This window comes from Mixophyes fleayi, chromosome 9 (assembly GCF_038048845.1).
Source record: "Mixophyes fleayi isolate aMixFle1 chromosome 9, aMixFle1.hap1, whole genome shotgun sequence".
Classification (NCBI taxonomy): Eukaryota; Metazoa; Chordata; class Amphibia; order Anura; family Limnodynastidae; genus Mixophyes; species Mixophyes fleayi.
This window is the reverse complement of record NC_134410.1, coordinates 92,113,355-92,127,285: the sequence shown is the minus strand read 5'-3', so window position 1 is coordinate 92,127,285 and position 13,931 is coordinate 92,113,355. Positions and strand designations below refer to the sequence as shown.

The window sequence follows — 13,931 nt, the reverse complement described above, 5'->3', positions numbered from 1 at the left end:
AAAAGCTTTAAAGCCCTCAGAAAAGAAGGAAACTTTTAGCTGCTCTCAAACTCCACAAAGGGGTATATTTACAAAATTCTGTATATGCCCTTAGATACGCTCCTTTGAGCAGGGTCTTCTCTGCTCCTGTCTTCACCACTTTGAACTCTGCTCGCCAGCTACCCAGCCTTCCTCCTCAATGACCATCTTCCCCCGTCCCTTCTCGCTCCCTCCTCTGCCCCCTGGGGGTCTCCTTCTCATCCGTGCCCTCTCTCCTAAGTGCCGTTGTTGGCGGACCATCCCCTCTCCCCTCCCATACCTCTCTAGCTGTGCCTTGAGCTCACTGAGTTACTGTGATTATTGTTTACTCTTCTGTGCTGTCTCACCTCGTTTTGTAATTTCGTTTGTCCCTGTACGGCGCTACGGACACCTAGTGGCGCCCTATAAAAAAAAATTAAAAATAATAATATGCCACCAGCCAGAATCAACATTATTTTTTTACCAAACTAAATGGACTCATTTACCAAACTAAAAAATTAGATTGTACTGTTGCTTTGGACTTAAATTTGGTTCTGAATAACTCCTTGGACTGTTCCACTCCAATGGCCTCTTCCCCCAATAATTTACATCTCCAAAAATCTAAATCTCTCCTGAGTCTCATGAAATTCCAACTCCTCTGTGACTCCCGGAGACTGAGGGAACCAGTAACTTGTGAATACATCTACTACTCTCAAGTTCACAAGTCATACACCCTTATAGATATGATCCTGCTCAACCATAATTTAGCACTAAATTTGAAATTGGCGCAGGTTCATCCATTAATCTGATCTGACCATGCCCGTATATCCATTAATTTTTCCAACTTAATCGCTTGCCCTAACTCATTACATGGTTCCTCAAAGACTCTCTCCTTCATAACAATTAAACTGTTTCATACTTTCCAAACCTTATTACACAATACTTTGAACTCAACAACCTTCTTGACATATCCTAATCCACTCTCTGGACGGCCCATAAGGTGTGAGGGGTCACATGATCAGATTGGCTTCAGAGAAGAAAAAGGAATCTCTTATGTCAAATACATTGTCCATCAAACTACAAGGGGGGGGGGAATGGAGATGTGCTGTGCTTCCACAGAAGCTCCCCTGCAGAGTTGCAGACAAAATGTTTGGACTAGTCCTGTGGAATGGATACTAATTGGCCTTACCCACCTCAAGATATAGGATAGCAGTCAGCCCCTCACCTGTGTACTGGAACTTGATCCTTATCCATAACCCACCTGCAATATCAACAATATACAACAAACAATATACATATTTACAATGAGCTACAATGTCCCCTTATCCACATGTAATTAGACACTGCATTTGTACTTTGGTGAGCTGTGTAACATGAAACAGGGCTATAAAAAGTACATGTTTTAAAGCTAAATATTTTGTGACAAACAAGGGACAGGCTGGTTAGGGTGTTATCAAACGTGTTTTGTCACAGAGTCTTACTCACATCCCACTATGACTTTTCCCCCAGCTCTTCTCCAACATGCAGGAATACCTTACCATCAGGAGTTGCCTTATCATTTCATGGCTGGGCAGGATGGCTTTATCTCTTTCAGATGCTTTTGGTGGCAGTCCCCTTTTACCTATTAAAAAATTTTCAGAAAGCCCTCAACTGTTTTAATCTGGAATAACAGACCTCCTAAACTTTGATCCAACAAAGTTCTTAAGGGCAGAAGGGGTCTTCCAGATATAAAATCTTATTATCTAGCCTCACACTTTTTGCATCGTATGGCCCCTTGAGAACAATCTTTTGGCTTGATATTGAATCCGACCTTTTAAAATGGCCTGATTTAACTCCCCTGTGGGGACAACCCAAAAGGTAAAGGCTTCCACAAACCAAACTGACCTCAACTCTCAAATTTGCAACTAAGTTTTGGGACCATGCTCATTAAAACTGAAGATGGTTTCCACCCTGACTCCCATTTGGGGAATTCCTGCATCCCCTGGGCTATCTACGGCTGTATCCCCAAAGTGGGACCAAGCTGACTTTAGATTCTCTACTGATTTCTGCAAAAGTGATCAACGGCTGTCTCTGGCGGAACTTCAACAGAGGTCACCTAACCAGGTATTGAGACCATTTGAATTCTTCCAAACATATACATTCCTATATTCCCTACCACCAACTCACACTTTCCATGATCTCACCCCTTTCAAAAGCATCTGTAAACACCATCCAACTGACAGGGTATTATCTCCCAAATCTATATTTTTCTGCTCAAAGCTTATCTGCTCTTGAAGAACTATGACGAAGTAAAAGAATCTTGGACCGCCACCAGATGAGGAGGTCTGGAAAGACATGAGACTGGGAGACGTGAAAAGCTCCATCTTAACTAGGATCATCATCGTCATCATCATCATCTATTTATATAGCCATCCTAACTAGGATTAAGGAAACTTCCTACAACTATATTACCAATGGTACTATTCCCCAGTAACACTCAACAAAATGATTCTCTCTGTCCAACAAGATTTCTGGAGAAATTGCAGCCACAGGGCCTCTTTGGTCTATCTATGGTGGTCTTGCACCTGCATATCTCCCTATTGGGGTAAAATACAGAGACTCCTGACCAGCCTTTTTGAGGCCCCATTGTTAAAAGACACTTGCAAATTCATGCTATACTACCTGACCAAACCTAAGCAAATTTTCTAGAAAGCTAGCAGTGCATATTAGAGCAGTCAAGAGTATGATAGTCAAAAACTGGAAGCTTTTGACTCTGACTACCTTCTCCACACATAATAGCAAATGTAGCATATAGCAGCTATGGATGAAAAAATCTAGTACCTCCAAGTTAGAGGCCATATATTCTATCAAGTTTGGGAACCTTTGTTCTTCAAAGAAAGTAGAGCTCTATCTACCTCCTCCTCTGCCCATTGATTTCCCCCTTCTTGACTCATACATGGTGAGAAAAAAACAGAATTCCCCACTAGCTCTGTAAAGACCTTTTTAAAGACACCTTTTTAATCACACGATTGTGACCTACTATGACACCGCTCCCATTTCTTTCGTAGTCTGGAACTGACTCCCTCCCTTGCCCGCCCCTCTAACCTCTAGCTGTTCCACTTTTAAAATCCCTTTACACTGGGTTGTTCTTCTTCAAGCTTTTTAATTGATACTTATGTTATGGCTGTTCAAGTTCAAGTTTGTGATACATTACATTGTTATACTTTACTGTTTTATTTTGACTGTCCATTTGCACTGATACAAGTATTATATTATATTCCTGACAAAATAAAGAATTTAAAAAAAACATCACCCATTTCTTATACAGATGAGGCATCTTTCTTTTAAACAGTTAGTACGGTTGGACACCTGTTACTTGGCCTGCTGATTATGCTGCCTGTCACAAGCTCTTACACACTTACATAGAAGAGTTAATGAGGAATGATCTGGGGCATTTACTTAAATGTGGCTAATTCCAGATTGCATTTAAAATAAGCATTCTCCATGTGTAAAAAAATAAAGATTACCATTATTATCACTTTCTCCCAGTGCCTCCTTAAATTGGACATTTATAATAAGCTATTTATAATAAGTTACTAGATCCAACAGTGCATTTTTGTCTTTATGGTACTTCTCCTCATTAAACAATGGAATTTTGTTCTATCAAGTTCAAAAATATCTCTTATTTTAATTTGGAATATCTTAAAAAATTAAAAGTGTTGTAGTTGGTAAACAGCACCTACTAGCACAGCGACAAATAAAAAAAACAAGCTACGAGGAAAGACTCTAAAACATTTGTTGTTTAAATTATAAACAAGTTCCACAGTGTACCGGTGAAGGTATTCAAATCTACTGTTCAAAGAAGACTGGGGGAGTGGTAATCTCCCTAGGAAATCTAGCACCATGCTGACCAGGATAGGGTTTGCTTAGCATTATGGCTTATCCCACTCTGCAGGATCCCCTGCTAAGGTGCCACTGACCATGGCTGGCAAAGCCTAGTGCTAGTATTAGTAAATTAATTAGAAAAATACTAAGGTGACCACACGCTTTTTGTCCCTTCTAAGCTGGCAGCACAAGGGCTGGTAAAGCTGTGTTCGTTGGGTGGCTGGGGGTAGGATCGCTCACTGCCTCCCCTTTCTGCAACTCTAATTGTAGAGAGGCATGAGAGGGAGAAGATACTGACATGTATGCTTGGCTATTGACCATGAGTAGTTTGAAAAATAATTTTTTGGGCTTACAAGTCAGACTTAAGTTCCACTCTAAATGAGGCCCAGTTTGTTCTGTATACATTAGTCAAATATACTTGTTATACCATAGTGCAAGATGCATATGACCAACAACAGAAAACAACTAAGGCTGTCACATAATGTAAAAGCTAATATGGAGGAATGCCCATAGAAGATTTTGGTAGTGTATTACACTGACTGATCAGGGACAGGGGTTAACATTATGGTAATTAGTGGCATCTATTGGAGGACAGGACATATTGTGTCAGATATTGAATGTTTCCCACCTATCACAATAAGTTGTGCAAATGAGCAGGATCATCAAACATTTGCCTAAAGCTCTTGGTTCTCTTATACTACCAGTCTCGGTTTCTCCATATTAAAATGAGCACTAAACCAGCTTTGCCAAAAAGATGAACCATGTTCATTCAATAGGTTTCAGTGTCCCAATCTCCCTTTTCAAGACACTTTTGAATAAGTACCCAGTTCAAAAAGAAGAAACATGGTGGTTATGAATATACTATGAGCCAATTCATGGTTTGGTGCCTGAATGACAGTGTAGGAGACAGAGACTCTGGAAGATTGTGATGTTGAAGCATGTTAGGGGAACACTGTTTAAGTTTGTGTCCTATTAGTCCAGTGCACATTACAGCATGAATAGAATGTTTATTAAATTGACATAAAAATCATGATTTGTAGTAAAATATTGTATATATGTTCCATACAGTGAAACATAGAAGACATTTCCAAACATTAGAAGCCTCAAGTATGCATAGCTTACACACAGGTCACTTGTTCAGCTTCATACAAGTATGCATCCACAAAATGACAGAACTCTATTTTCAAATATAACTGTCCCCAAAATTTAATCAAGCCTCAAACATAAAATACAAACTCCAAATGGTGATTTTACGTTACAAATATTTACATCAGTGAGGGAAAAACTGATGTTGCTAGGGTGGCCCACCAATCTTCAAATTGGCCTTTGCCTTTATCTCAACAAGAGAAAAACAGCCACAAAATGATCTCCAGATCTCAATTTCAGTCACTCACTCATCTCAAATTGCCCACATTTATATGTCACTTAGATGCTCCAAATACCACTCAGATAACTGCTTGCCCCATAATACTCCTACAGTTTAGACCTTGCTTACCACAAGGCACTTCCACCTACCACTGAGACCTCCCATGTGCCACAAAATACTCCCGCTATCTCCAAAATGGCCCACAGATGTCACAAGTATTCCAAAACACCCTTCAGACTTTCTCACATGTGACTTAAAACCTCAACATGCACTCATACTCTGCACATGCCTCCACTCATCCCTCACTTGACACAATTAGTTTCTAATTAATAATTAGTGACTAATGAGTGGTCATTAAATTAGTAGTGGGCACTCACTAGTAATTATTATGTGCTGTGTGACCTGCACTGTACAAGAAGTTAACGTGAAGCAGAAGTCTCCTGTTCCAATCTCAGTGAGGCGTAGAGCAAAGGAGTCAGAGAGAGTGCATAAAGCTGGAAGAAGCTGGAGGTCTCATGTAAATGCTCATTGGTCTGCTGCCAGCCCTACGTCGGGCCTGATGCCCATCACTGATATACAGTGTGTTCTGAAAGCAGATAGACTTTAAAACTGGTACTTGCTTTCTTTCATCACAAATGTATATAAAGAAAATCCCTACCACCAACAAAGCATAACATAAGTAGAGTCCAACACTGAACTCACCATCAGGGCCGCCATTAGGGGTGTACAGGCTGTACAGCTGTAAGGGGCCTGCACAGATTAGGTGGCTCAGACAGGCCCCTTAGTCTGTCCTGGCCCCCTAGTCTGACTGCTGTGATTTTGTGGCAGCTCCCAGTCACTGATACGCTGGGGGTGTGTGGCCTGATGACATCCTCTCAGTTTATCACAGTCTGGGAGCTGCCGCATTACATCAAGAACAGGGTAAGTGAATTGGGGGAATGTATTGTGAAGAGGGGGAAATGCATTGTGCAATGGGAGGGGGACATGTATTGTGCAGAGGGAACGGGGTATATATTTAGAAGAGGGGAGCATCTATTATGAAGAGGGTGGCATGTATTGTGCAGAGGGAGGGGGGAAATTATGGTGAAGAGGGATGGGGACATGTATTGCAATTATCGGCAAACCATGATTTTTGTATTATATTCACTCAGGCCAATATATTTTCTGACTATAAATACTTCACATAATTGAAAATGTGTAATGGTTGCAATTTTAGTTACATCTAAACTTTCAGATATTTGATGCAAAATCTGACCCCTGAACTGTACTCTGCTAATGAAACTTTCACACCCCAAATTGAACTCACATATACATAGTTCACACATGTCTCACATATAAATGTTCACATATAACAAATGCCCAAAACAAAAATGCATTTCTGTGTTTATGTATGTCATTGTTTAAAAAATACAAGCATGGATGCAATATGGACACAAATCAATGATTATACCCCCATATGTCCTGAATGTAGACAACCATGGAATAAGAAATATTGACCTGTATTTTTTGCAGCAGTTTTGGAATGGCAAAATAAAAAAATATGAAAAACATGTAGATGTAAAAATACATACTCCTGTGAAAATTGGAGATTATTAATGAAAAGGGTTACTAACTTAAAATAAAGTATAGTGTATTATATTGTATAATCTCTCTATCTCTCTCACTCGCTTGCTCTATATAAATTCACTTTGGTCACTTTGGTCATTTAATATGAACTGTGCGCACAGTGGGGAACACAATGTGCTGACAATATACATAACCAGCAATTTGAAAATGTAATGACTTAAAGCCATTGGCCCATATGCTACAACATCTTCCTTGTTCACATCTCAATGCATGGTAAAGTCCAACGACATGCATACATGCAGCCTTCCTGGAGTTACTCTGAAACCTCTGGCATTAAAGTGCCAACAATTTTAAGTAAAGTGCTTACAATTTGGAAGTAAATGTTAACATAGGTATTTGAAATCATGGGAAGATGCCATGATTTTCTGGTGGACATCCCTTTGGGACTCCTGCACCTGAGACTTCATGACACTAATAGTTCAGGTATTTCATCACCTGGTGTGTGCATTTTAGATGAAGGATCAATAATCCCTGTGGAGGAAGGGTCCACAATACACATAAGCATGCAAGCAGAAATTATGGACAGATTATGGTTCCTCCTGTAGCACCTGTATGTATTGTGGGCCCATTCTTGATTTTTCGGTCAATACACTGCTAAGTGTACACACCAAAGCCCAAATGCATGATAAACACCCATGTGGGGACAACGGGTATTTGTTTATTTTACTCCAGGCAAAAATGTAGTTACTTTTATTAAATCATTGTACCCTTTCCTCCAAGGATATTTATGCCTCCCTTACCACAACCTGCAGACTTTATTAACTTTTGTTATTGTTAAAGATGTGTCTACAATTAGATCTGTACCAATGTAATGGAAGACAAAATGTCTTTACCATTTTACAACATACAATTGACAGTTTCAGATGTTGATTGGGTTCCCTGAGCACCCTTTTCAGTGTGTCTAGCGTAATGCCTCCAGTTCCTATATACAGTAGTTCAAGATCCTCCAAGCTTGGTGTTATTCCAGGAAACTCTGGCTTAGCAATCCTCTGAGGTTTGTGGAGTATGGCAGTATCCAATGATCAGTGAACGACAAATGCATCGTGAATAAAATGTAAAATGAAAAAAGGGGATTGTTAGATAAAAGTTTAATGGCGAAAGCCCTGGAAACAGACCTTAATAAATTATTTTTTAATTCCAACAACACTAATTCAAACAATATTTTCATTAAAACACATCTAAACAGATAATTTATTAAGGTCTGTTGGGAAATGCTACACAAGGTCCTGGTTGCTTCAGAGTCAACTGACATCAAATAAAGACAGGGAAAAGTTCAAAATCAGTAAGATGGAAGTATGTAATGAAGGCCGCATCTAATAGGACAAATAAAAAATGTTACACATTAATTTGACATGTCCATGCTCCCATGTGCAATTGCCCAGGAAGCAATGTTATAACGAGGGGTTGTTTTGGAATTGTCTGAAGCAACAGAGGGGGTTCCAGGGCTGGGTTGCTGTCTGAGGGAAGCACAAAGTCATTAATGAAATGTCTGTAACCATATGTTCCTGTAATATTTTCATTTGGTCATATAACACAAGACTATGGGCTAGATTTACTAAACTGCGGGTTTGAAGAAGTGGAGATGTTGCCTATAGCAACCAATCAGATTCTAGCTTTCATTTTGTAGAATGCACTAAATAAATGATAGCTAGAATATGATTGGTTGCTATAGGCAACATCTCCACTTTTTTAAACCCGCCATTTAGTAACTATACCCCTATGTATGACAACCTTATTATTGAACCTTCTGCTTTCATCTGCACACTTATTGTTTTATCTCCTCTTCTCAGTGACTAAGACACACTGGGCCTGAGTCATTAAGAAAAGTAAGGCAAAAAAAGAAGTAAATGTTCTCTGGGACAAACCATATTACAATGCAAGGGGTGAAAATTAGTTTATTGTTTTGTACATAAGTTAATTACTGGCTATTTTTATCATTTAGCACACAAATACTTGATAGCTTTATTTTTACACTGACATTTAAAGTTAATCGAGGGCATGCTAGGGTTTTCCCTAGATTAACGTTAAATGTCAAATTAATGTGTAACATGAAGGTTTTTTTCATTTTCCTATTAGATGCGGCCTTCACTACACACTTCCATCTTACTGATTTTGAACTTTTCCCTGTCTTTATTCGATGTCAGTTGACTCTGAAGCAACCAGGACCTCGTGTAGCATTTCCCAACTATAAATCTGTCCCTACATTTTAAATTTACATCCCCCTCCAATGCAACACGGTTTTGCCCATGTGCAGAGTTAGTCTTTTTTTATGCTTTGTTCTCCTTAATGACTCAGGCCCACTGGGCCTAAGTCATTAAGGAAAGTAAGGCAAAAAAATTGAGCAAGTTTTATCCTAGACAAAACCATGTTACAATGCAAGGGGTACCAGTTAGTTTATTACTTTGCACATAAGTTAAATACTGTCTGTTTTTTTCATGTGGCCCACAAATACTTGATAGCTTATTTGTACACTGAAATTTAAAGTTGATCTAGGACATGACCTATCCCAACTATAAATCTGTCATCACATTTCAAATTTACATCCCCCTCCAATGCAACATGGTTTTGCCAAGGTGAAAAGTTACTCTTTTTTTATTTATTTACTTTCCTTATTAAATCAGGCCCATTGTATATATATATATTTTAAATCATGCCTCACATATATCTCCATGCTTACCTAATCTCACTTATTGTTTTTTTTTTACCTTCTTACTTAAAGCCCTTAACATACCTCTCTAAAGGTAGGACATTTAATATATTAGTCCATGTTTCTTTTTGTCTGTATTTTCAATGTATGTCATTTTGTTTGTTTGTAACTTGTTCGGACTTTCTAAATGCTTAAAAATAATAAGTATCTGAACAATGTGTATCTGACCATGTGCTGTTTATCAAACTGGACACCATAAACACACACACACACACACACACACACACACAAAATCAACACACACACACATCAAATCATTGGTCAGGAGGCAAAATCAGAGTCAGCTTTTAAAGGCCACAGAACCTAATCCTTGTATTTATTGAATATAAACATACTTAATATATATTTTGGAAATTGAAACATATACTTCCTTTATAGTATATCCTATTCCTAGATACAACAGGTGTTTGATCAAGGAAATTATAAACTTGTCAAAGTTATGCAAATGTGCTTATGTTCTTTTAGCAAATAGCCATTATCTTGATCATGGTGAAAACTCTAAAGCAAATTACTCAGTGCGACTAAACTCCAATAAAGTAAACTTTTTGCTTTATTGGACAATACTGCAATATTTTACTGGAGGTACATGTGAAACATCTACCAGTTATTAGGACACAGGAAACATATATTACAAAGACTGTGGAGAACAAATATTTTGGATTATCGTTATAAATGTTTACACAGAGTAGCTTATATTTTATAAAATAATTAAAATCAGCTCTGGATACAGTTTATGGCACTGCCAGAGAAGAATTATTGAAGAAAGCATTATTAAAAAATATAGAATATCACTGTCTATGCATATAAATAGTCACAAGATTACATAGAGAGCACATATACTGAGGCAGATGGACTGTGAAAAAGAGAGCAAATCCTCATGTATATACATTTGTATTTGAGAGGACTATTCAAAGATTACATCTCTGATTGTATGTGAATTATAAGACCTTTGAGAATTAGCTCTTTATATATCATCTCATTCTATTTTTATACATTGTATAATCATCTTACCGTAAACAGAAAACCCAGTGATATGACATAAAGATCAGGCACACACCTACACAAGCATCAATCTCTTCACATATATAGCAGCTATAACTCTTTTACATATTTTTCGCAGATTACCAACTCTGTGCTATCTCCATGAAATATTTCTCCACTGATTACATCACATTTCTCCTACATATTTGTATTTTCATGACACACCACTTCACTATAACACTATTCTCCTTCGAGCATCTTGCTTTTTAAAATCTACACTATTTACCTATGCTATTGTTCACCATATGCTTCAGGATATATCTGGACACTAAGCGTTCAACACCAGTAAATATTGTATATTGGCGGCAGTGTATCCTTGCAAGTCAAGTGACATGTTGGCCTGTATCATTGTATCAGATTTTTAATGAAACCAATAGATGGTTCTGTGACATATGTTTTCTTATTATTGAACTATAGTATCCCACCAGCATGTATCCAGAGCAAGGCCTGACTTCCCTCAGTACCAGGTCTGCTAGTGCTCCTCCCCTTACAGTGCTATTGCAAATCCACTATCAAGCCAACTAATGATTTCTATATCAGTTTAACTAAACTTCTGTAACCTTATAATCCCAAAGCACTTGTATCAATTGCATAATTTACCAGTTTCTCTTTCACGGTGTACCACACCTATTAGATTTTTTTGCTCAAGCAATATTGGTACATGCTTGTACCCCTTACTAACACAATCAACAGCTCTGTCACTCCAGCAACCATTTTCTTCAGTCATTCCCCAGCTTTCCTTTAGAGTATCCTGATGCTCTTAACTATCCATAATTTTTTATTTTTTTCAAGCAGAATTCCTATTCATTGGAGTTTATAAAATAGCACCAATATTTCCCTTTACCAAATGTCACTCTGGCCCACATTTCCTCCTCTAACAGCACTCCACATAAAGCTTATTAATCTCACATATCTATTTATGCATCTGTCCATGCTAGTATTCCTTACCCAAAGCACTCAACACCAATTTATAGCAGCATTTCATTATCCTGTTTTTTTTCTCCCTTTTTCAAAACAATGACATGTTTAATAGCCTGTCTACCCGCTCATCACCAATACATCAGTTTTCTCCATTTTCTGTACCCCTCCCACATATTCCAATCATCTTACCTTTGTGCAGAACAGACTAGCAGGAGGGTAGCCAAAGCTGAGAGAATTGCTCCAATCCAGCTCTCTCTCCCCAAACTCAACATTTCCACCTGGACCATGGAGTGGAGAGGGGGTTTTGGATGGAGGGGGAAAGAGATGGGGGTGGGGAAGGTCTTATAATTCCTGCGACCCCTCAATAAAAAAAATGCAAAATCCAAATCTCAAAAAAATAAAAATGAAATCTTCCTTTATGAAAAAAAGGTGTATATTTATCCTCCCCAAATTTTAAGCGAAAATGGAAGAGAATCGGGTAAGAGCAAGTAGAGAGGTTAATCCTCTGTCTTCCCTGTAACAGAAAAGACATGAGAAGCCAGTCTTGAAATCCAGAAGATGGGTGGACTGTGCGTTTCTTCAAACTCTATTTTTCTGTTTCTTTCTTGCCTATCCCTCCATCTGCATTTTGTTCATGGCTCTTGCAAGCCAGGGTGAGGGGGGAGGGAGGGTGATCTAGGTATCAAATTGGGATCTCCCCCTTTGTACCTTGCTCCCCCTCTTTGTATGTTGCTAGACTTGTGGGGGTCTGTGTTTTGCCCCCCTCACACCCCCTCCTCTGTCCTTTCTTCTGTACAGGAGGGGGATGAAATGGGAAAAATAAAGGAGTGGGGGAAAGGGTAAGCTTCAGCAGAAGGAGGAGGTGGAGGGATGCTCCATTATATCTGCTGCAGCAGGATCTGACTACTGCACATTGTGTGGAGGGAGGGGTGGAGGAGGGACGGTGCGATAGAAGAGAGGGAGAATAGATAGGAGGGTACGTATAGAAAACGGAGGGAGTGAAGAGAGGAAGCAGAGGAGGGATGTAGAAAAATAGGAAAGGAGGGAGAGAAAAATCTCAGGGCATATTGGAATTCTGACGTCATATGTGACAGTATTAACTCTTTCCTGGAGGGATCCATCATCCATTCTCACAAAACCCCTTCCTGAGAGAGAACTTGTGCAGTGGATACAAATTAGAGAGGGAGGGTAATATGGGGCAGAGAAGAGCTGTCCCAGGTGCTGAGCTTAGTGTAGCGAAAATATTATAATGTATATACAACCAAGTAGTCAGCAACATTGCTGACATTTCTTGCTAGGCTAGTATTTCAACTTGTGAAGTCCACACGAATTGAATGCATTCTCCGGTATCAATTTTCAATTTATTTATCTTACCTGCAAGAGCCTGTTAACACAATCAAACAGCATTATCCCACTCTCATCCCTCCTCCACCTTATTCATCAGTGACTACGATTTATGCGATATTCACCGCATAGGCAATCATGAAGTGAAATATCCTAGTGAATTAAAAATATAAATTCATGGAAACCTATAAATGCCCCAATCAATCGTTCAGTTTTATTAAAAAGAACAGAGTACGCACGCGTCGTATGAATTCGGTATAAATCCAGAACATATATCTGGTTTCAAACACACATTCGCCGGGAGAACGGAGAAGTCTGCTTTAGTAGCTGTCTTCTGTCTGCACCATTTGGTGACAGAAACAGTGAATGCCTGTTAGCATTATTACATATATAACTCTGTATGACTTGTATGGCATTTCTTGCATACCTTATACTTTTCTGTCCGTGCAGCTTAACAGTTAGGAATATAAACTTTTTTACCCGAGCAGCGCTGGCTTGTTGAATATTAGTGGCAGACTCCATATTTTCTAAATTCAACGTTCTCATTGCAAGAAAGAACACACTACATCCATAACGCGTCTGTTATGAATAGCTGGCTATTGTAAGCAAAGGTGAGTAAACCATTCATAGTGGGCAGCAATGAGACGTTCAGACTAAGAATTGGAAATTTCACTCAATTGTACATTTAGCATGTTATGTGAACCATGGCATGTTAGATCTTAATTAATATGGAGTCGTTTTTCTTACTATTTTTTTTTTATTGACTGTAGACTTGCTGGCATCTGAGACGTTACTGCACATACGTAGGCCATAGCTTTGTCTCATAGGTCAGTCCTGTCACTCTGCTTCTCAGATCTAAGAATAGAAAGCTCCTCCTCTCCTAACCAATTTGTCCAAATAATCAACATGTCCAAATTTCCATTTTTTTGTTTCCTGGAAGGATATATGTCATTTCATTTTCTGTAGTTATCGTTTATCCCTAAATTCGTTATCCTTTAAATAAGATAGACATCACAAGCTTAATTCTACGAATTGATACCAGGATGTAAACTATTGTATATGTCT

At 38.7% G+C, this 13,931-nt stretch overlaps 1 protein-coding gene across 1 annotated transcript in view; it reads right to left on the bottom strand.

Annotated features, from left to right (window-relative positions):
• The window catches only part of LOC142100834 (gamma-aminobutyric acid receptor subunit beta-4-like), a 586,661-nt gene extending 574,125 nt beyond the window's left edge, over positions 1-12,536 (bottom strand). Inside the window, exon 1 of the mRNA XM_075184680.1 lies at positions 11,712-12,536. Within this exon, the coding sequence (XP_075040781.1) occupies positions 11,712-11,809 (98 nt within the window). The 5' untranslated portion in view covers positions 11,810-12,536. The remainder of the gene's footprint in view (positions 1-11,711) is intronic.
• Between the last annotated feature and the right edge of the window lie 1,395 nt (positions 12,537-13,931).